The sequence below is a fragment of the Rhipicephalus sanguineus genome, chromosome 2 (assembly GCF_013339695.2).
Source record: "Rhipicephalus sanguineus isolate Rsan-2018 chromosome 2, BIME_Rsan_1.4, whole genome shotgun sequence".
In the NCBI taxonomy this organism is placed as follows: domain Eukaryota; kingdom Metazoa; phylum Arthropoda; class Arachnida; order Ixodida; family Ixodidae; genus Rhipicephalus; species Rhipicephalus sanguineus.
The window spans coordinates 224836127-224861072 of NC_051177.1; the positions used below are offsets into that span (position 1 = coordinate 224836127).

The window sequence follows — 24946 nt, forward strand, 5'->3', positions numbered from 1 at the left end:
AATCCAACCCGTTGGGGACAAGGCTTGCATTGTCCACGGCCTCCCACAGCTGCCCCAAGCTTGTCACTGCCACGGCACCATCCGCTGCAACAGCATTGATGTCTGCTTCTGCTGTTATTTCTTCGGCAGCGCTGCTTCCCCGCGAAAAACCTGCTTTCTCGAAGCAGTGAAGAATGGTCTGAGACTTCACATCCTGCCAGGCTTCGCTTGCGAAAAATACCGCCTTTACTAGCGGCACCTTCAGGTCGGCAGCGTTGTCGTCTGTACGGATGTCAATGAGCCGACGCTCGATGACGCGGCGGCGATAATGCACTTTGAAGTTTGCTATCACTCCCTGGTCCATCGGCTGCATCTTGGCGGTTGTGTTCGGAGGAAGAAAAAGTACCTCAACAGCACTCAGATGTGCATTAACATGGTGTGCGCTGCAATTGTCCAGCAAGAGCAGCACTTTGCGCTTCTTCGCGGACATTTCCTTATCAAAGTCTGTCAGCCACTTCCGGAATATCTCCCCCGTCATCCACGCCTTTGTGTTGTGTGTGTACGCGACAGGCATTGACAGCACCTTGGCAAAGCCCCGCGGTTTCTTGGGCTTGCCGATGACCAATAGCCGCCGCTTGTCGGAGCCGTCCATGTTTGCGCACATCAACAATGTGATGCGATTTTTGCTGTTTTTCCCCCCCACACACTTATCAGTCTTCGCCGCGAGAGTTTTTGCAGGCAACAGCTGAAAGAACAGACCCGTTTCATCAGCGTTGTAAATATCTCTTTCTGTGTAAGTCTCAAGAATGCGGCTCCTGTGCTTCACCATCCAACGCTGGAGACCGTCCTCGTCAACGGATGCAGCTTCACCGACAATGCTCTTGCATGTGATCCCATGGCGGTCTTTAAATCTCTGCAACCATCTGTTGCCTGGGTTAAAGTTCTCGTGGCCGAGAGCAAACCCCAGACATTTGGCCTGCGCTAGCAGGATCGGCCCATTGAGCGGGACGTTCTTGGCACGAGCGTCTACAAACCATTTGTACAGCGCCGCTTCGACATCTCCGTAAGTGGCAGCGCGGATCCGCTTCCGTTCACCACTGCCAACGTCGTCGTCCAAGACGGCATCAATTTTGCTCACATTTTTTATGATTGTCGCCAAAGTCGACTGTGCTATGCCGTACTTCCGCGCAATGTCGGTCTTCTTCATTTTCTGCCGAACTTCGTCCAAAATGGCACGTTTCACTTTTAGAGAGAGCACTTTTCGTTTGGTCGTCGATGAGGCGGTCGTTCCGGGTATCGCTTGACTCGACATTGTCGTAAAGTTCGCCGATTCACATGGGCAGGCCTAACTGCAACCGCAGCAAGTCCAAGTATGCTGCGATAATCCGCTTTTCACCAGTGAAACAGCACGAGCGAATGAATGCTTCTGCTGCTCAACCATGATCAAGTCCAAGCGCGCTGCAATAATCCGCTTTTCACCTGTGAACAGAGACACAGCCCAACATGTGTGAACGGAACGGCTGCTTCTGCTGACTGAACTGACTGAACACCACGAAAGAAAGAATGGTTTTGCGTGCGACAGGTTTGCGCGGAGCCATTGGCAGAGCGCCGCAGCCAGGCTTAGGCAGGCCTAGCTGGTGGCGCCATGTCGTGGAAGAAAAGCAATTTAGGAGCGCACGAACTTGCTTCGCTTTTTCACCAAAATGAGGCGCCACAAGCGGAACCGGTCTAAAGCGGTCACAAAGTTTCTGAAGCTGCCCCCACAACCTCCTCTCTGAAGAGAGGAGTACGCCGTGAAACGAGATAAGATCGCGGCGGTCGGCCCGCCTGGCACTGGAAAAAAGAATGGGAAGCGTTCGCGAGACGGCTACCGGGCGACCGTGTGGTGCGGTGAAGCAAGCTTTTGAGCCGAGTGGGGCGACGCGGCTGCCGGGAGCCAAGAATTGGCGGTTTTTCGGCCTAGTTGATTCACGGAAAAACTCGAAAGGTGGTTTGATGGATTTTTTTTTTGTTGTTCTCGACAAAAGACCTCGCTATATCCGCTGAGTCGCATTTTTTTAATTTGTTAAAAGTGGACTTAAAAGGCATTGAAAATGCGGGAATTGGGACGGGAAATCAAGATCACTTCGTTATAACCGCTATTTCACTGTAAGTGGGTTCATTATAAATGGGCTACACTGTAAAAGGACAGACGGAGTGCTGACACATCTGTTACCTGCCCTACCTGTCTCTGACGCCTCTACGATTTCTCTAGTCGTTTTGTCACAGTGCCGATACAGAACAACTGTCTGATTGAACAGAGGAACGCACTGTGGTTTTGCGTCACACTTCTTACAATGGGCGGCAAGGTGTCTGTCAATGGCAGTGTTCCCGATTTTGTTGCTGTGCTCAAGCAGGCGAACGTTGAGGAATCTGCCAGTCTGGCCTACATAATGCCTTCCACATGAAAGAGAAATTTTGTAAACGTCTCTTGTGCTAGAGACGTAAGCGTTTTTGTGTCTGATGGAGCAAACAGCTTTCCGCTTCCTTGTTGGACAGCTCAACTTACACAAACTCAAACATGTCGTCATGTTAAACAAGTCAAACGACAATGACGTCTCAGCAACTGAGACGACACTGTCTCAGTCGCTGAGGGCCTGCATCGAAAAAGGAAGTCTGTCTCACGTCTGTGTGAAGAGCAGAGAGCGGAACTTGAGAAAACCGCGAAAGAAAACCGAGCCAAAGAAAAGGTGGCTGTAATCCCGTACCTTCACAAATTGTCTCACAATTTAAAGAAGGCCGGGCAGCGTTCTGGAGTAAAGGTCGTGTTTTCAGCACCAAACAAGCTTTTGAGTTTGTGTAAGTTGAACTGTCCAACAAGGAAGCAAAAACCTGTTTGCTCCATCAGACACAACTAGGCACAATGATTTTATGCACAACAAATATGCATGATTCTATGCACATAGAAACACGCTTGCTTGTGCGCGTCTGTGCGTTCTGCAAAGGTCTCATTTTCTTGGTATCCCTGGTGCTGCTTGGAAAACCATGTGGTCAACTGACCCTTTTTTCCCCGCTGAAGCTGACATGGGCACAACATTCTTGCTTTTGAGGCTGTTTCGGAGCAGCTCATCACAGGAGAACGGAATCGTATCAAAAATGTGCAATATGCACAGCTGTCTCACCCCTGCTTGTGTCAAGACGCCCATTAAGTTTCAGGATAGCAACACGTGAGAAGAGAGTGTTCGAGTATTGAAGTTTGCTGTGCTTAACCCTTTGAGGGTCAAAGACATACATGTACGTCATCCGCTAACAGCCACAAGATGGTCAAAGACATACATGTATGTCATCGCTTTATGTTTAAAACGCGTGCCTTTTTTCGATCATTTTTCTTGCTTGGCATGTGCTGCCACATGGCGGGAATACGTGGAATTTTTTTTCTTGCACCGGTGTCTCTCAGTTTTTTTTTTTTTCAGTGCTTAACTACACTGGTGCGCTGGCTAGTTTCAGTTTCTATCTTTGGCCAGTTCCTGCTTGTTGTGACTGTAAAACTGATGGCTATACAGTTTAGAATCTTTCAAAAGGTGACCAATTTGTTATTTTCTCGTTTATTGCTCCCAGGTACGTGATTACGCCTGTTTCCGTGCAGCCGCTGACTGACACACAATGCCGCTGTAGTTGCGTTTCCCGTTTCGAGGACTCACAAAAACTTCTTCCATCTCGTTGGTGATAAGACGAATGATTATCATAGGTTTAGGACTTGTTTTTGCTTTCCGGACGCACTCCCAAGTACACAGTTTTCTTCAGTGCGCTCATCCGCGCAGTTTGCTTGACCTATGGGAGTGCGCGCTGGTTTCTCTGCCGCAAGTGAGTCTAGTGGCAATGCCCCCAAATCGCCGCTACACTACCGAATCACAATTTGATTCGGTAAATGTCAGCCCATCATACAAGGAGTTACTTAGAGTTAAGACTCAGATGTTTATGAGCGAGCGACATCTCGAAAGCGTGCAAGGCGAGACGATGCTGACTGGATCAAAAGTGGCTTTTCTCCCTTCGTGTTTCCACTTAATGCTACTTCATGCACTTATTTTTGTACGTCTGTGAACTACACAGACGTTTATTTTAACGTATAATTTTTAGCAGTCGTATAGGTTTCTTTTCAGAATTTATATTGCTGTTATTCACTAATAAACTTAGAAGAGAAAATTGAGCGAGTTGGTATTGATTCATACTTAGGGCTGTGCAGCGCTCACAAAAAGGGACAAGGAACAGAAGGAGTACACAGGACAGGCGCTGTACCTGTGCTTGTCCTGTGTACTTCTTCTGTTCCTTGTCCCTTTTTGTGAGCGCTGCACAGCCCTAAGCATGAATCACTAATAAACCATGTGTACGTAACAACACAAATGACTTTTTTGTCACTTTACGGTCACCCAAAAAAGTTTGCCAATTTTTTTTCTTAAACAGGTTCGTTTGAAGAAATTAATTCAGCAATAAAAAAAATACACAGTGGGGGGACGCATTTCGCGAAAAAAATCGACCCTGAAAGGGTGCAGTGACTTTGCATGCACCAGCGAAGCTGCACACAAAGCATACACTTACAGAACACAATATCGATGGTGGGCTCTGATCGGTCACACAACACTTCTGTCTTGAGGGCACACTCAGGGTTGGTCAATCGCACCCTCGATGCACTCACATGAGACAGGAAGTCCCTGCACAGAAAGACAGCAGCATGCAATAGAAATTCTAGTGAAAGCCATCCCACGATGAACGTTATTGCAATGAAGCAATGCAATGCCACTTCTCACACACACACTGCATAATCCAGCAGCAAAAGTGTGCACATGCCTGAATGTACCACTGGGGTAAAAAAAAAATACACCCACGTTGGCGTGAAAGAAGACAGACAGGCACATATACTGTAAAGAAATGCTAATCGCATTAATGTATTTTCTGACCATGATGCTGACTAGGCACAAGGGCAGCCAAGGCCAAGGAGTGCCAGGATCCGGAGTCATAACACATTTGAAATGTAAGCTGCATAAGTTGACCTATACTATACAAACTTTTGAGTTTACCCGCTAATGAATACATAAGCTAAAACGGTAAATATAATGATTATAAAGATCTTGAATCCTTTCTTGCACAATTCTTGTCTGTGCAACTAGTATGAGGGTTCAGACATACTTATGTACATCAGATTCTTCGTCAACTGTGAGGGAGAACCTGGTGGTGAACACAGTATTTAAAAAGCAGATTTCAGAGTAAAGAACTCTCATGTTTTCTGATAAAAATAATGAGTGATGGCAGCATTCTCTAAAATGAACTTGAAATAAGTCTAAAAGGGAACTAAATTTTTCTGCAACAGACTGCAGATTCTAAATGCATACATAGCTGCAAGATATTGACACGCACACTTCTTTTTTTCTGTGGCAGAGTTTCACCACCTAAAACTGCTGCTGATGTTATCGAACACTACAAGTGACACTGTGATGTGGTATCCAAGTTTTCATGAATAATTATTCTAATCACAATGCTTAAAGTAGAATATATTCTAGAACACATGTGAGCGCCAATTATTATCCTGGAATGTGCTGTTATTCATGTATAAATAGCCGATGCATTATATCCTAGGTTGTTTATATGGAAGAGTTGTAGGACGTGACAATTTACGGCAGGCTGATTTTTAAAAAATAGCAAGAAACGCACGTAATTTGAGATAATAATCATCAAAATTTGAAGCCCCGATCTAGGCGAAATTGAAACAGAGCAAGGGGCATGCAGGAAATCTGTCAGCCATGTTACGCCTGACCGGAAGCCCACGTGAAGATTTTTGAAAAAAGGCGCGTCACAGCAGAATATTGTTACGGGGTTGGTTGCATATATACAAGATGCATTTACAGGAAACAGCAGTAACAAAAGTCAAGGTGGCTGACCAACACACTCGCGTGCCTGCCCGGCTCTTCGTCTTCCTTCACTTCATCTCTTTGTAACAGGACCCCCAAATGCCCGGTGAAGAAGTGCAAGAGAAGTAGGGTTTCATCCGCGAAACATACAGTGTCAACAGGTGGCAGACTTGATGACGAATCGAAGTGCAATGGCGCAATCTCATAGTTCACGTTGCTAACTTGATGTAAGACTTTGTAAGGTCCCGTGTAGCAGGACAGGAGTTTCTCGGAGAGGCCTATACAGCGACATGGTGACCACAGGAGCACCCAATCACCTGGGGCAAACTTCATATTACAATGCCAGTGTTCATAGCGGGCTTTTTGCATATCCTACGACATGGAGAGACATGATTAGGTGACTTGATGAGCCATGCAAGCCCAGTCAATGGCATTGCAAGCGTATATGATAGCACAAGGTGTATGGTAGCACAGGGTCTTGAAAAACGGCAAGTCGTCCCAAATACCCAGATGGACCCAGATATATTCGCTTATTTGCATTTCGTTTGTAGGGCTTATCTGTTTCTTTCACGCTGTACCCAAGAAAACTGCAATTTCCTTTTTTGCTTTCACTGCACACTTAAAACTAGGTGGCAGCCACTGCGGCACTACTCCTAGCAGACAAGCGAACAAGTTCTTTGCACTTTAACAAAGTAACGCATAAGCACTACACACAAAACGCAAAGAATAAATGGTTTATTTGAATACTTGGGACAACTTGCCGTTTTTCAAAATTCCGGTCTGACGTAACAGGGCTAACGGATTTCTTGTGCGCTGTTTCGGTATAGCCTTGATAGGGGTCTTGAATTTCGATTATCTCAAATTACGTGCATTTTTTGCAATTTTTAAAAAATGGGCATGCCATAAATTGTCACGCCCTACAACTCTTCCATATAATCAATGGCCCTAAATTTAATAATTAAAACATTAACGAGTTTTTGATAATTGCTCGTTTGAGTGTAACTTTAGGTCCGGCAATGTTTTTCCGCCTCGGTGTAGAGTTTGTTTGCGAAGACGACTGGGGCCTGACTGTCATAGCATTTTTATTAAATATCTCTATTGTCTAAAAAAAACACCCTGTATATGTGTCTGTGCTTGTCAATATCCATTGTACCGAGTGTCCTTTACATAGTACTTGAACAACGGCGCAAAAGACAGGGCCAAGGAAGTAAAGACACATGCGACGCTGTAGTTGCAACTGAGTTTATTGGAAAAAATATTCGCTATGCCGATATTCCATGGACCCCTTTACGTATACCGGAATTCTGTGCACACTAAAATTCTCTGATATAGCTAATTGAGACACACCAGCGAGTATGGCCCAAGCGTGCGTCCCCGGGCACCTCCTCGTTGCTGCTTGGAACAGCGTTCATTTTTTTTTTTTTTGAATCGCTGTTTTGCAAAGGGTCGAAGCGAAAATGATTCGCGACGTCACGTATCGCGGTGATTCTCAGTTCCGGAATGCCGTCTTCAACACTAGTCGATACTTTTGATGGCGACGACGGCGATGCTGGTGACAAGGCATGACTGAACGTGCGCGCCTAGCAGACGAAATGTTAACTGAGCAGCTGATCCTCACGTCACTCCTTTCTGTGGACAAGTGGTAAACTGGGGCGTGGTCTCGAATTGACCGCGAGGGAGCGCTGCCAGCGCTAAGAAATGGCGGGCTTGCCGGCCGTTTTGAATCGTGCTAGATACCGGTGATATAAATCAATAAAACAGATAGCTATTCGTCCCTCAGTTGCATTTTCGGTCACGAATCGCTAATAGGGGGTAGATAACTACTCGTGGACGCAAAAATCTTGACATGCGTAAATTTGATGTCAGTGCTCCTTTAAGGCAGATAACAAGTACATGCGCATGCTCACTCTCAAAAACAACACTAGTAAGTACGTGAAAGCATAAAAACCTTGTCCCATACACACATAGGGTTGCCACTTGCCCGGTATTAGACCGGCCCGGCCAGTTTCTTGGCCATCACATTGCGATTATTTCTTTTTTGCATTTTATATGCGTAATTTCAGCAACTTCAAAGATATTAAATATTTTTTGGCAGTCACCAAAACTTTTAGGCAATTATCAAACAATTTCTATCTTGTGCCCATAAAAACGCCATGTAATTGATCCCTTTAGTTACACCGATCACTTAAAAGGGACACTAAAGGCAAATATTAAGTCGACGTCGATTGTTGAAATAGCGGTCCAGAAACCTCGTAGTGCTGCTTTTGTGCCAAGGAAGTGCTTATTTTGAAATAAAATCACGCTTTTAGTGGTCCGCATCGCGTTAGCGCGCTTCAAATCTCCCGCCTGAAAATACGACTTTCATACGTCACTGCTGCCGTGCCCAACGTTGCCCGCTTTTACTGCGCGGCCGCCGACACTAGTAGCAGCCGAGCGGAAGTAGCGGGACCCACAGTAGCAACAACGGCGCTGCGGCAAATACTTGCTCGGATGGGCATTCAAAGCCTTCACCAAGTTGCGGTTGGTCTCGTAATCCTCAGTACGAAAGTGCAGCGAGCACACACGCAGAGGTTTTGACTGTTTAGCACACTGGCGCAATGGCATGACACTAAGCCACTTCGAGCGTAGGGGTTCATTCCGCGGCACCCAGTGAAAAGACACACCGGTTTCCTTGCTGCAGCACTGGCGTTGTGCACCATTCGGGCATCCAGCAATATCACACGCATGCGGCATTTTGTCGAACTTTCTGTCAGAGAGACTTTCACGAGCGCGCAAAACACGCACGGCAGTAGGCGATCCCGAAACTACCACTGAGACGGGCGAGGCGCAGTTCGGCGAAAACGGAACCTTTGAACCACGCGCGCCGTTCCCCATGGCAACGCCACGGAGGTTTTGTTTTCCATGAATCAAGCGGAAACGAACAAACAGCATTTTATTACGTCTTTTCATGCTCGGAGTGTTCTTTTTTTACTGCTACTAGTTTTATTACTAGTGATTTATTGTAGGCCGACTTCCATACGTCATCAGGATCACTTCGAAACTGTCCCACTCGTGGCGCTTATCATGTGATACATTTAGCTCAATTTCTCGGTAAGTAGGGCACTGCTGTTGATAATATTGCCGTTTTAGAAGTTGTCATACATTGGGCTTTCACTCTGACATAAATTGTTATTTGCCTTTAGTGTTCCTTTAACTACAGTGACAAATGAACGTGAGTGGTTACATGCTTGCATCATGAGCATAAATTATCCGCCTTCAAAGCAGCGAAAGTTACGTAAATGTCCGTTTTGAAAGACTGGAGATCCAAGAACAAGAGCTGGCTCCTGGCCGTGGACGACACGTATTAATAATAATTGCTGGGCTTTACGTCCCAAATGGACGGCACGTATGTAACGGCATTTATTTTTACGTCAACAGAAAAGTTAGTTAGATCTGTCTTTTTTCTTTTGTACATGTACATGTTTACCTCTGACTAGGCAAACAATGTTACAATACATGACACTGTGTGTCAAAGACTGAACATGGAGTCTTCTTTTTTTCAGCATAAATTCAACCACCGTAGGGTGAGGGGCATTGCTCGCTGAGTGAGCGAATGCCTCTCCCCCTACGCTTCGCTGGAGCTGCATCGCTGCATCTGATGGGGGAAACAATCTGACGGAACTCGCTGCAGATGACGCTTACCTCAGCTGCCGTAACAAGCAGGATAAAGCGCAGCAAAAAGTAGCGCACACGTCGCACACCGACATGCGTGCCATGTGCACATGTGAATCTCCCTAACGAGATTCTACTCGTGCCGGGGAAACCCTACATGCTTACCTCAGACATTGGCATATTCGCCGCTTTGGTAAACGGATAAGTGGGAACTCTACGAATGGGAAACATGGGGTGCCCGTGCTACACACTTCCTTAGGTTTCACAGTAGTGGAGCGGCCATACGTTTTTTGTTCAGTATCCCTTTAATAGACAAGGCTACAGAAGGCTAACACAACTGCTTCCTATTCTCAAAACATGAAAGGCTTCTGCCACATTCAAAGCAGTCTTTTGCCAGGTTAGTTCATTTCATTGTTAATGAATTCTGGTGCTCCAGCAGTATCACATTAACACACCCACCTGTCTGTCCTATATATGCGCAGCCACGTATCAGAGAGATATGGTACACTACGCCAGTTTTACAGGGACCAATGTTTTATTTTACAGCTTACTCTCCTCCCCATTCCTTCGTGTTTTCATTGAACCGCGGCTCCCACTTTGCCCAACGCAGTGGGTGCGGAAAAAAGGTCACTGACGCCAAACTTCTTAAACCTGGGGTGCAATCGCGGAACGATGCTATTCCCGATTCCAATGCCATATTCTATGCTATTCTTATCATCCACCACTCGCGGCTGGCTGATTGCGTTGATAATGCGGACGGACCGTCATTCTGACCAATGGCCAAGCGCGAAAAGCACGAAAAGCATTGGAATAAAAAATAGAATCCTTCCGCGATAGCACCCCTGTGTGAGTCCATGGACATAGGGCATCACAAGTACATTCATGTATCCTTCATGCCGGCTAGTGCGCTGTCCCACGTCATGTTTGGGAGTTTTCAACTTCTTCAGGATTTTGCCTGCATGAAACAAGGACAGAGTCCGTGAAGTTAGCATCCTTGCAGCGGTTAAAGGGATACTAAAGGCAAATGTTAAGTCGACGTTGATTGTTGAAATAGCGGTCCAGAAATGTCGTAGTGCTTGTTTCGTGCCAAGGAAATGCTTATTTTGAATTAAAATCACGTTTTAATGGCCCGCACAGCACTAGTGCACTTCAAATCGCGCGCCTGAAAAGGCCTCCCGACGTAGCATTTGCCTTGCCCAACGTTGCCCGCCTTTACTGCCTGGCAGCCGACACCGTGGTTTCTGCTCTGAAGGGCACATTACACATCACATTGACACGACATTTTGTCGAACTTTTCGTTAGAGCGACTTTCATGAGCGTGCAAGGCACACGCAGCAGTATGCAATAACAAAACTACCACTGAAACGCGACCACGCGAACGGAGCGCAGCCCTGTGAAAACAGAACTTTCAAGTTCTTTTTTCTTTGAATCTAACAGAAATGCACAAGCAGTATTTTATTACGTCTTGCAATGTTCTTTTTTTATCATAAGTAGCTTGAATACTAGTGATAATTTGTACCCTGGACTCTTAACGTCATCAGGCTCGTTCCAAAACATCCCACTGGTGGCGCATGTAGTGTCCCATATTTGCCTTAATTTCTCGATTACTAGAGCACTGCTATTGATAATATTGACGTTTTAGACGTTCTCAAACACTGACCTTTCACTCTGACATAAATTTTTATTCACCTTTAGTGTCCCTTTAAAATGAGCCTCGAGGCTCAAACCCATTTTTGTGAAGATGCAATTTTATGACAGCCAGAGCCATACATCCGGTAGCTATCCCATTATTTAGTAGTCCTGAGTGGCATGACCTGTAGTTCAGCATGTGGTCGCTCCTAGGCGAGTATTACCAAAAGAGGTGGTCCGATTCAAAAGTAAGCTTAAAATCTAAGGCCCGTATTCTGAAATGCTCATTACCTCAGACCATTTCCTTACCTTACGTGAGGAGCCCTTCATGCCTTCTTATCTTCAGGAGCTCCTTGAGGGAGCCAGTGTATTCTAAAAGCTTCCTTCAACCTTCCTTTCCTAAGGGCCGCCTCAGTAAGGCAAGGCGCGTGTTTCACAAGTACGGGATCAAGAATATGTGTGAAATACTGACTAAACGTTCGTTTTCAAGCAAGAATAAGGAATATATTTTGTGCATAATGATGAATAATAACATGTACACTGCTCTTTCGCTATATAGGTGCACAGCCTTTTCCGTTTGGTTAACTTTCGCCTGTTGCAGCATACAAAAACAGGATGGTCGAGCAACCTTAGAGCTCATTGAGTTCATTGATGCACTTCAGTGGACTGTTATATGGGAGGGAGTAATAAAGATTGTTTAAAGAATTGAAGATGTGGGTGAGATTGATTTTCGCAACCAAGCAGAGTTAAGCTTGTGAAATTTCCTCACTTTGGTGCAAATTTGTCTCGAATGTACTTATGTTCAACTATATTATGTTTAGACTCAAAACAAGGGCGCGTCTATCGGGGCGTGCATCGTGCCTTTGTGAATAGAGGGCGATTCGTTGGGCAAGTTGGTGATCCATAATGTTACAGCGCTTGTCTGTGTTTCTTCCTGGTCCTTCGTCCTTTTTTGCACTGTTAGTAACATTTTGTGAATAGGCCTGCTTTTTTTTTTTTTTTTGCAGAATGAGAAAGTCTTACAGCAGCGGTTCCCAGGAACCCAAGTACCGAAAGTATTCAGATAGATGTGGATGATTTCTTTTACAGTGCGGTACCTCAGGGTTGCATTCTGAGTTGTCACAAATGGTCGGAATATTTGAAGAATGTATATCACCCTTCGTCATAACACGTGATATTCCCTTCTAGGATTCCGTCGGGTTCCTTGACCTTAAGCGCGATTTCACCCATGTTCATGTTTGCTGGACATATGAACCAGGCTCATACAAGCAAATCCTACTGTTCTCACCTTCGCACAGTAAACTTGTCAAAAGGATTATTGTTTGGGCCTGCTTCTCCAACGCATTAAAGTAGTCATGCTGCTACAGAGTAGGCGCCAGCTTCCAGGCACAGGTCACTCGCCTGTACCATGATGGATTACTAATCTCAGTGGCCGAGGTAATCCGCAGAAAAGGAAAGAAGGGATTCCGGGGCATACACTGTAGCACATGCGGCTGCACCCCTGTGTTTGCTAAGACCAATGTGACTTTCCCTTACCCGGACGACCGCACCTGCCTCATTGTGGAAATAGCCCGCATGGCATGTGAACAATGCCCATGCATAAGAAGCCATCGTTAGACTAATCCAAACTGTCAGGAACTGTCATTCCTGGAAGACGCCAGCACGAACGGTGGGTGATAAGGGGGTTTCGCATTCCTTGAGTCTTTTCTTTTTTCTCTATTCCTGTAAAATGTCTTGTCCTCTACGCGCTGCGCATTCTTAGCAAAAAATGTTGACAGGCGTTCAGCCGCACGTTGGAAAACATGCCTGGCAAGCAATTTTCCAACAACAACAAGGATACAATTATAGCAAGCTTGTGCAGAAGTACAAGGCATTGATCGAAAATAAGAAATCGGACACACTGTCGCTGACAAAGTACTGCAGAGAAGCGCCCTTTCAGTGCAAGTAGCAAGGTAAGGAGGCCTGAAGGTAGCCCTAGCGCTACCTTAACTTGAGGGAGCACCAAGGAGGGCCTCAGTGAGGGAACCTTAGTAAGGAGCATTCCAGAATACGTGATAAGGCGTGATACAGGATAAGAAGTTGAAAACTCCCAAACATGACGTGGGACAGCGCACTAGCCGGCATGAAGGATGCAAGAATGTACTTGTCATACCCTATGTCCATGGGCTCTCACACAGGTTTAAGAAGTTTGGCATCAGTGTCCTTTTTTCCGCTCCCAATATGTTGGGCAAAGTGGGAACCGCAGTTCAAAGAAAACACGAAGGAATGGGGAGGAGAGTAAGCTGCAAAATAAAACGCTGATCCCTGTAAAACTGGCATAGTGTACCATATCCCTCTGTCACGCAGCTGCGCATACATAGGACAGACAGGCGGGTGTGTTAATGTGAGACTGCTTGAGCACCAGAACTCATTAACAATATAATTAACTAACCTGGCAAAAGACTGCTTTGAATGTGGCTGTACACCACTCTTTGTTGATATCATAAAGATGCCTCTACTAGAGAAGTGGCAGAAGCCTTTCACATTTTGAGAAAAGGAAGCAATTGTGTTAGTCAGACAAAGAAGGTGGGTTTCTTGTTGCTCGCAACGCATCGTTCATTTGCAAAGCTGAAGCTGCCATAGACGCTGTGTTTAATGCCAAGTCAGAGAAAAAACTGAAAGACGCCAAAGAAAAACAGCTATTTCCCTGCTAAGCTTAATCTGGATGCACTAGCCCAGTCCGTAAAAAAGCATGAAAGCTTGGCCCTACGCATGTTCTTCGCTGCAAAATCTCATAAGAGTGGCACGCCTTTACGAGTAATTATTTCTGAAAAAGGAACATGGCAAAAGTCTATTGCATGTTGGTTACAATATCACCTAAAAATGTTACAGGTCAATGATCCTTTCTTAGTTAATAATTATTCTGATGCCATCCAGTACGTTAGTGAGCATAACACTGTATCGTACAAGGGTATGTCTATCGACGTTAAGGACCTTTATTATTCTATTCCCCATCGTGCTCTCATGAGTGTCATTGAACAAGCAATCCTTGATTTTAGCGCTGTTGCTTTCCAAAACGAGTGCAGTGTTACAATAGCAGGCTTTCTTGATATACTCAGTGTACCTCACCTCTACCTTCGCTCAATGGACTGGGCGTGTTTATTTGCAGAAAAGCGGTGTATGTATCAGTTTGTGCATTGCTCCCATACTTAGTGACTTGTTTCTAGCCCATGTGGATAGGAAGATTGAAGCGAGATTGGAAGGAACCAATGTGGCAAAATGCTTCCGGTTTGTGTACGATTATCTTGTTTTATTTGAATGTAATGATGCCACTTTTGGATCCTTGTGTCAAGGCACTTGATTTGATAGTGCTTGTTGAATGAGCCCCATCCCATCCTTATTCTTCTAGTTATTTCACTCTCATGGTTCGGCTCCGCGGTTACTACCTGTCCCAAGTAGACGTACTCGTTTACAAGTTCCAGTGTCTCGCCACCTATCGCAAAGCGCTGTTCTCTGCCAAGATTGTTCCACATTACTTTAGTTTTATGCATATTAATTTTCAGACCTACTCTCCTACTTTCCGTATCCTGTTCAGTAATCATGAGCTGTAATTCGTCTCTAATTCGTCTACCACTATCCCTCAAGAGGAAGGTATATAACAGCTGCATCTTACCGGTACTTACCTACGGAGCAGAAACCTGGAAACTTACAAAGTGGGTTCAACTTAAATGCAGCGAGCGATTGAAAGGAAAATGATAGGTGTAACCTTAAGAGACAGGAAGAGAGCAGAGTGGGTCAGGGAACTAACGGGAGTTAAGGATATCATAGTTGAAATCAAGAAGAAGAAATGGATATGGGCCGGGCACGTAGCACGTCGGCAGGATAACCGGTGGTCATTAAGGGTAACTGACTGGATTCCAAGAGATTGCAAATGCGTGAGAGGAGACAGAAAATTAGGTGGGTAGATGAGATTAAGAAGTTTGTAGGTATAACGTGGCAGCAGAAAGCACAGGACAGGGTTGATTGGCGGAACATGGGAGAGGCCTTTGCCCTGCAGTGGGCGTGGACAGGCTGATGATGTCAGGGCACTTGGTCAATTTTTGAGGATTGCCTTGGCCCGCTCGTCATCACACATGAGCTCGCTGAAGAGGGAGTGCTCAAATATCTCGACTTAAAACTGTTCTTTTTTAACTGGCATGTGTGTTGGAAGTACGAGCCCCGCGCCAGAAAACCTCTCCTGCCATACACTTCGACACATAGTAAACTAGTTATGCGCGGAATCATTCAAGCATGCTTGCACAATGCCCTTGTTAAGTCCTGCCATCACTCCATTCACAACAGTTTCTTCTCGCAGATAGGTAGATTGAAGGCAGCCGGCTATCCCCATCACCTTCTCGTCTCTGTTGCTGATAAGCTGCGGGAAAGGTTTAAGCAATCGAGTAGTTCTCCTGATCTTCAGGCACCAGCGAGAAATAAGGTGGCGGTTATCCCGTATAAACATGCTATTTCTCACAAGCTCAAAAAGCTGGGTGAAAAGGCGGGCATCTCAGTCGTATTTTCAGCCCCGCACAAACTGTCTGAGAGGAGTGTCAGAACCAACCCTATAAAATGGGATGAAAGTGCATGCAAAATTGACAAGAATAAATTTGTTGACTGCTGCGTTGCGTTGTTGCATTGTTTATAGCATTCCACTGTCATGCGCACAGACACATCTGCCAGAAAGGCAGGTGCCTTAATGTACGTTTGCAAGTATAACCAAAAGGTACGCAGAGGGACAGAAGGTTTTCTTGGAATTCACTGTTCACAATGCGGGTGCGCTCCAGCATTTGATAACACACAGATTTTAGCTAGGCATCGTCAGGAGAGCACGCGCACCATCATTGAAGCTGCAGCTATCGCTAAAGGCAATTGCATCAGCAAACATTCAATCGCCCTCAATGACAAAGAAATAGATTACCTAAGTTCATCCGGTCAGATAACCTAGACATACTCCGGTTGATTTTCCTGATGTCTTTTCGCGGTTTTTGCTTATTTATTCATGTCTCTCGATTCCCCTTCCATGTCTGCCGTCATGCGCAATTCAAATGAGCAGTGATCACATGTGCCATCTTGTTCTCGTTTTTCCATGTTTGTGTTAATAAATTTCAGTTGGAAGTCAGCGCTAGTCCTCATCGGTTATTCGTCCTTGTGTGTTTCACGCGCTGTTCACGTCACTGTGTTAGTCAGCCTTCCGTAGCCTTGTCACAGTGACCAGCCTGCTTAATCAAGGTTAATGTCGGCATTTTTTGCACGTGCGCGTATGAGACAAGGTTTTTATGCTTTTATGTACTTACCAGTGTTGCTTTTGACAATGAGCATGTGTATATGCCTGTTATCAGGCTTAAAGGAGCAAAATCTTTCTTCCAATAAATGCAAGTACAGGGTCATATGCGTCTTTCCTTCCTTGGTCCCGTGTTTCGTTCAACTACCATGCATTTCAAATATCTGCCATCCTACTTCCATTTACGAGTGTTCTTTGCAGGGGCGTAGCCAGAAATTTTTTTCGTGGGGGGGGGGGGGGGGGGGGTTCAACCATACTTTATGTATGTTTGTGCATGTGTTTGTATGTGCACGTGTATATATACGCAAGCAAAACCGAAAAATTTCGGGGGGGGGGGGGGGGGGGGGTTGAACACCCCAACCCCCCCTGGCTACGCCTCTGGTTCTTTGCTATGCTGGATACCAAGTGACCCAATAAAGAATTCAATATTTCACTAACACCTTGGCTAGTGTATCTCCACACTGTCACAACAATGTGACAATATGCTCGTCAACCATTTAGTGACCACAATTTGATTCTGCATAAAGGCTTTATATTGGGACGGCACAAAAGGCACCAGACCGAGGTGTTTTACAGCGAAAGCTGTTATGAGATCATTTCACTGGCCGTTTTTGGTGCCGTAGTTGTCCGCCGCCGCCGCCGCCGCCGGTGTCCGTAACCAGTATCGCTCGAAATAAGAAAAAAAAAAAAAAAAAAACTAAAGAAAAAAATTCCCGGATGGAACGAGGTTCGAACCTGGGCCCTCTGCGTGGGAGCCCAGTATTCAACCTCTGAGACATGCCGGTGCTTGAAACTGCTTTGCAAAAAGGTCCTATACAGGCTTCATGTCGGGAAGGAACCACATTAGCATATGCAATATAGCGTGGTAAAAGAGTAGAATAAGCACCAAGCGTCGCACAACGCGATTTCTGTAACCAGGCGTCACACAATGCGAATTGCGCAACGAGTAGGTTGTTGAATGCTTCCAACCCATTACAAAGAGCTCTGCCATAATTCTTCATCGTCATCACGCACAGCATCAACAAAGTGCGCATAATGCCTTACATGCGTTTAGCAGGTACCACGGCTGTCTGTAGAATGACGAAAAATGGCACAGTGCCTACTGCCCTACTTCTCAAAAATTACAATGATTTATAGCGTAGTGGGTTCCTCGCAAGTGCACTTCTGTTGGTTGCCAAGGAAGCCCATAAGGCTCCCATGATCCATTTCCTCAGGGTCTCAATAAATTCTCTCTCTCTCTCTCTCTCGCTCTACGTTTCTCTGGTTAAAGTGTGTTATAAAGCGTGGTGGGACAGTTAAATAACGACCGGGCGTCACACAATATGCATTACGTAACTAGTGGGTCGTTTAAAGCTTCCAACCCATTACAAAGGGCGCAACCATGATTATTCATCGTCATCAACCGCCACATCAACAAACTGCACATAATCGCTTACATATGGTACCTCGCTTCTCCGCAGAACAACGAATAATGTCGTGCTGGGTGCTTCCGAACTTCCCAAAAATTACGCTTTGTGGCGTAGTGGGTACGTTGCTAATGTACCTGTATTAGTAGCCACAGGAGAGTTTATAACGGACTCTAGAAATGCCGCTCTTCCAGCTTTCGCTGTGACTGTGCTGCGCTTTCCGCGCAGGCCTGGCGTTTTCTTTGATGAGAATTTCCACCACCTCCAATCGTCTCCAAACACTATAAAACGATGTAAAATCGCAGAATTGGTCGTTCCTGAAGGGTAGAAGCTCATATGTTTAATCAAAAATACAACCATCTCCAATCGTCTCCAAACGCTAAGAAACGGCGTCAAATCGCAGAATAGATCGTTTCTGAAGGCTAGAAGCTTTTTGATGCCGACTGATAGACATGCTACAGATCAGAAAGTGGTGATGTGAAGGCGCGTTGCCATGTTGGACAGAGTTAAGGATCTCCCGTAGCCTCACGGGGGATCCCCAACCACCAGTAGCCTCATGTGGGGTCCCCAAACACGAAATATCTCAGCATTGGGACGCAAGTCCGCTTTTTACAGGGTCTTAAGGCGACTCTCCCAGTCCCCCATGCAAGCACACAGTCCTTCCCTCCAGTCGACATAACCGTACACCACACCACCCTCACAGGCACGGCAGAAACGGCCCGACGGGGTTGGGGGCTTTCCTGGAAAGGCATCTGGACTGCGCACTTGACGTTCAACAAGTGAAAATGGCAACAAAACAGAAATACCACAAGGGTGAGAGAGTGGCCGGCGCGGGGAAAATTCGGAGACCAGGGGCAGAGACTTTCGAGCCACGAACCAAGAATCCCGTCTCAAGACAGTTGTAAATTCTGTCAATAAACTTCTTGTTATAATTGTAATCGAAGCTTTCATAACATTTTGGTGCCGAAACCCGGGAAGCTCAACGGAAACAAGAAGTTCAACGAGAACAGATGCAACTGTACTGATCGAAGATGGAGCGTCTACAAACAAAGAGGAGCTTGGCACGCGTTGACCTGCAGAAGCTAAGCGATGAACTTATGCCGCTGAAGACAATCAATGACCTGGAATCAGAGCATGAGGACCGCATCGCGAAAATAAGAGCTGAATTGGAGGTCATCGCCAAAGATCTGAAGCATCAGGACACGCTCATCGACCCGCATGTCAGCGACGACTTCACCGAGGAGTGCGCGGGTGTGGGGAATTACCAAGCACTCATTAGACGTATGCGGACCCATCTTCAGCACTTGCAACGAAAGAGCCTGTTTGGTGGAGGCACAGTGAACGGAAGTACAATGGCCTTATCATCCACCAGCAGCACAGGGCCCCTCAAGCGACCGAAACTGGAACTTCAAAAGTTCAATGGCAACAGAGTTGGTTGGCAGCCGTTTTGGGAGCAATTCCGACAGGCTGTCAATGAAAACTGCACCCTTTCGAACATCGACCGATTCTTACAACTGCGTGCGGTGCTGACGGGCAAGGCGGCTGCGGTGGTGAGTGACATCCAGGCCAGTGAACAGAACTACGACTACGCCATAAAGACTCTGAGGGAGCGTTTCGGCCGACAGGACGTGCTCGTGCAGGAGCACCTCACGCAGCTGTTGAACCTAAAGACAGTTAAAATGTTGGATGACATTAACGCGCTCCGTCGCCTTCACGACAATATCCAGAGAAACGTCGCTGGACTGAAGATTTTGGACGTTCAACCGGACACATATGGTGCGATGCTGTGTGCTGCCCACTGAGTGGGCTGTTGAGTTCCACAAGACCCACGCAACGGACAGGGATGTGCTCGACAGCTCGACTCTAGATGCAATTCTTGGCTCACTTCACCTGGAACTGGACAGCAAGAGCCCTCCAAGGCTTCTGTCAACGGTCCATCACATTGCCAGCAAGGCACCCTCTGAAGAAAAGGAACAGTGCGTTTCTGAGGGTGTGGACTGCCTTCTGCATTCTGGTGAGAGACCACGTAGAAAGGGCAAGCGCGCATTACGATCTGTTGTCAGCTATTTTCGGGAGCATAACCTGAGCTTACTACAAGCTGATAAAGAAGGCGGGTTTGTTGTCCTCACACGCGAACTCTTCTCGGAAAAAGCCATGCACGCGGTTACGAAGAATTTCAAAGCGGTAACCCTAAAACCCGCAAAACTTAGGACGAAGGCCATCAAGCTCCTCAGTGAGGCAAATCTGGACAAGCTAGCCAAGGAGGTACGGAAGACAAAGACGGATAAGTTGTCCGTTTTCTTTGCAGCCAAGAGCCATAAGGTCGAATGCCCTCTCAGAGCCATAGTGATGGAGAAAGGAACCTGGCAGCAACTTGTGGGTCAGTAGCTTCAACGCTGGCTAAATACGCTTGTTGTAGTTTACACTTTTGCCACAATCTCTTCGGATGTTGTTGTGAACTTTCTGCACGATAAAGAGCCCAATGTTAATACGGCGTTCTCTTTAGACGTAGAGGAACTGTTTTATTCTGTGCCACACGTCGAACTGTTTGTCGCCGTACGGGAGCTTATCGACGAGAACGGGGCAGTCTCTTTTAAGAATGCCTGTGGTGTTCCTGCTTATTCGTTTCTGGAACTGCTCACCTTGTACTTATCGTCGACGGTGGTTGAGTTTGAGGATAAGCTGTTTGTGCAAAAAAATGGCATTTGCATAGGATCCAGTGTAGCGCCTGTTTTATGCCACATTTACCTTTCCAGATTTGACAATGCTGTGAGCAGCTCTTTAAATGACGAGAGCGTAGTAAAAATCTTCAGGTATGTTGATTTTTTGTTGTTGTTAAACCTGAAGGACCCTTTGGACCTAGAATCAGTGTCATGTGATATCCTTAGCAAATTCACAGCGTGCAGCAAGGCTCTTACGTTTACGAAGGAACTAGCTTCAGACAATGTGATACGGTTTTTAGATTTAAGACTAACCTTTTCTAATAATGTCATGTGTGTTGGATGTACGTGCCCCATACCCAGAAAAAGCTTTTACCATTTGACTCATCACACTCTAAAATCGTGAAGCACGCCATAGCCACCTTGTGCATCAACAATGCCCTGAACAGAAGCTGCCATCACTTGATGGAGCAAAGTTTTCAAGAACAGATAGAATGTCTGGAGGCGGCTGGCTTCCCTAAAACTGTTCTCAAGGCGGTAACTGAGACAAAGCTAAAAAAAGCTGAAACAGGCAACTAAAGCACAACGAGTTAGCAGTGCTAACAAAACTGCTCAGGATGACCGTAAGAGAGTAGAAGTCATGCCGTATATTCATAAGGTCTCACATAACGTGAAAAAGGTTGCCACACGGCATGGTGTTCGCGTTGTGTTTTCGGCGCCGTGTAAGCTATCACGTCTCTGTGGCAGGATTGATGGGCGGAAACATAGGAGTGCCTTCTATACCGGTCATAAATCTTGCTTCACTTCGTGCATCGCAAATGTTATTTATCGTATACCATTGTCATGTGGTTGCGTGTATATTGGACAAACTGGACGATGCATTAATGTGCGCCTAAAAAAACATGAAGCGTCTATCAGGTCGGGAGGAGGAGCAAACCTGCCTGCACATTGCCAGGTGTGCGGCTGTTCTCCTGATCTGAAAGGCACCCAAATCATTGGGAAGGGAACCACGCAATACGAGCGTGAAGTAATTGAAGCCTACGTTATGACTGGCAGTCGGTGCCGACGCGCTGGCCATCAAAATCGGCGGGCGAGGCGTTCTCACACTGCTAGAACACCTGCATCCTTCCTGGAAATGAAGTTCCCGGGGCGGCAAGCGACCGACAATGGGCAGAATCTCGACCTCAAAGTCGGGGACGGCCAAGTTGGAGAAGTTTCCACAATGGGCCACCTGACCGGTATGTTTTGACAGGAGTCGCCGCAGGGGAAGAGTCCTAGGAACAAGCCTGAGGAACCTGTCGCCTTGCTTCCCCCACAAGCGTGCCGTCGACCACCTGACCCTTGCTGTTTCAAGAGTGCAACGACCCCTCAGCAACAGTGAAATGGACTGTGCCATGGTGGGTGGGGTTGTGTGTGTGATTGGTGGTTATCAAAAAGGAGGAGCCAGCCTGAGGGGTTAAAACGACGGTGCTAAGTGAGAAATGGGGCTCTGAGCCCTCGGTAACAGGCTCATCTAATTCGCTCGTCGCTAAACTCTGACCTTGTCACGATGTAATTGAGTGTACGAAAAGTGCCAGTAAACTCGTTATTGTTTTCCCAACTTGCTAGCAGCATTTCCTCAACCCGAGACTCGACTACGCTACCAAACGGAGTCCGGGTACGACGCTGCCCTATCGTAGCAACAACCTGGTTGCCGAGGAGGGACGGATCTAAATACCGGTCGCAGCAACTGATTGCAGCGGTGGGATGGATCAAAATACCCAGGCACAACAACTGGTGATCAGCGCTGGGATCTGAAGCTACAAGCGACAACAACAGTCGGCCTAAGGGAATGCAGCTGTCTCGAGACATCGATCACGTGTGGGTGAGTGCTTGGCTTTTCCTTTGATGTGGACCAGGTTCTAAACGAGGGTTTTAGAACTGGTAGATAACTTTGCCGAGAGACTCAAGGTTATGTACTCTCGGATAGTTGTTTTGGAAGTAGCGGGCACTCAGGACGATCATGGATTTACAGAAGCTGCAGGAGCCGGACTTGTTGCTGTTGTGTAAGGAATTGGGGATCGATACAAAGGGTTTGGCAGGAAAATCCTTAATGATACAGGCAATCATTGATTTGGGGGTCGATGATGAGGAGCTCTGTGAAGAATGGGAATACGCCAACCAAAATAAGGAAGAGCGGCTCAGACACTGGGAAGGAGAGGAACGCCACGCAGAACGTGAGCGTGAAAGAGAGGAAAGGTGGCGTGAGCGCGAGATTGAGCTCCGCAAACTGAAAGTCAAGGTAGAACTCCTGGAGTTGAGTAAGAGGTCGGGCAGTTGTCCCCAGCGAGTGGTACCTCTTCTCAACAGGAAGGCAGAGTTCAAGATGTCAAGGTATATGCAGCCATATGTGGTATCAGGGGATATCGGCCTATATCTTGCAGAATTTGAATAAATGTGTGAAGAACTGTCTTTTGAGCGAGACACTTGGTCTCAGAGGTTATTGTCAGTTCTGCCCAGTGAGGCAGTTGAGGTTGTTGCGCGACTCAGTGAGAAGGACACGGACAACTGCGATGTAATTAAGGCATCTTTATTCCGGAGTTTCGGAATATCTGGTAAGAGAGAGGAAGGCAAAAATGGTATGCATAGGGATCCTTCTCCTGAGAACGAGCGACAGGTCGCCGTTTTCAGGATCGCGCCAGAGAAAGGCCCGCCGTTTCAAGAGAACATGAAAGCAGAGCAGGTTGAGAATGAGGCCTTGGCCAGTCTAGAGTTAGGGACAATTCCGGAAGACGTTCCTTCCGTGGACGAGGTTGGTACCAGCCGCCCTGATGGGCTCAAGGAGAAGCTGGAAACCTTCCTCGTGCCTCGAAAGGACGTTTCGGAATCGTCAAAAGTAAACGCGGTTAGCGTGGTGGCTGACAATAGCAAGGACGCGACGCTTCAAGGGTTAGGCGATGCCGTCGGTGAGGGCCCAGGTTCAGATTTTATCAGCGCTGATGCAGATAATTCGGCCCGACAGACCGACGCGGCGGAGAATTCAAGAGGTGTGAGCGAGATAGAAGGTGTAGTAGAAACACCAACGAGCTGCACGGCTCCGCGTGTCGCGACCCGAAGCGAGGATGGAGGCTTCGTGGGAAAGGATGTTTGCCGAAAGCGCAAGAAAAGAAAGAGGTGAAAGCGTTCGGCGGACGTTTCAGAACCGTCAAAAGTAGACACGGTTAGCGGGGCGGCCGATCATAGCAAAGACGCGACGCTCCAGCGGTGCGGCGATACCATCGGAGAGGGCCCAGTTTCAGAATTTGCGAGTGTTGACACAGATAATTTGGCCCGACAGTCCGACGTGGCGGAGAAATCGAAAAGCTTGCGCGAGAAAGAAGGTGTAGCACAAGCACCAACGAGCTGCACAACTCCGCATGTCGAGACCCGAAGCGATGATCGAGGCATCGAGAGAAAGGAGGTTCGCCGACATCGCAGAAAAAGAAAGCGGCGGAAGAATTCGGCACAGCGTAAGATTAAGAAAGGTCCCATCCCGGCGCGAGAAAGGCACAAGCGTAGGCCAACGGACAGTTTGAGGAAACGTAAATTGAGGCGTTCATTCAACCGCAAGCAGCGCGAGGGGTGCAGAGGGAGAAAGCAAGGTGCGCTCCCACGATGGAAGGCAAGGTTGAGGACAGCTTCGGGAAAGCAGGTGGGTCCGAGTCGTCAAAGTCGAAAGGCCAGTGTATGGCGGGTAACAAAGCACCGCGCGGAGGCGAGCACAAAGGGAGAACGGACACGGTTTCTTCCCAGTTTCTGGCATTTCATTCGCCTTCCTGAAGGGAGCCGACCGAAGTGCCGAATGAAGTGTGACTGTAGAATGCCGCTGATAGCTCGTGCATGTTGTAGCCTCTGGCGAGCTAGAAAGCCGGCAGGACCGCAACCCCATCGGGTACAATTCAAGCGAATCTAATTGAGAAAAGAGGAACGGTCAGTTCGAGTAATTTTGCAAGTGCGAGCAAACTAAGATTACTCATTGTTTTGAATATAGAATTCAGCCAGTTTAATTTCGTGTGTTACGAGATGTGGTGCAAAGTTTTAAGAAGAAAAACCGCGCAGTAGTAAAGGCTGAAGAGAGCATCGAAGTTCTTTAATCATTAGGATGAACTTCTGAAGAAGGTATTTTTAGCGCAAAAACTGTAATTTTCCTGGTTTAGAAGGGTTTAGTGCGATGTCGTATGCGTTCACTTTCATGTCGATTTGGGGTGAATAGGCATTTGAGGAGAGATATCAGCATAAGACCAAATCAGTTTCCGAAATGAGTTTAACACTGAGCGGTGCAGTTTTCGTTTTACGCGCTATTACAATAGACAGACATTTGGTGCAAGGTTTTAGCATAACACCAATGCAAATGTTGTGAATGCTTTTGAAGTGTAATGCGTCTGGGGTTATTTTTTTTGTTGTACAATGTGTGTTGTAACG

General features: G+C 46.7%; 1 protein-coding gene across 1 annotated transcript in view; it reads right to left on the reverse strand.

Annotated features, from left to right (window-relative positions):
- Window positions 1–24946, reverse strand: part of LOC119384128 (39S ribosomal protein L53, mitochondrial) — a 65166-nt gene that overhangs the window by 29366 nt on the left and 10854 nt on the right. Inside the window, exon 2 of the mRNA XM_037652425.2 lies at window positions 4555–4667. Coding sequence (XP_037508353.1) covers window positions 4555–4667 — 113 coding nt within the window. The remainder of the gene's footprint in view (window positions 1–4554; window positions 4668–24946) is intronic.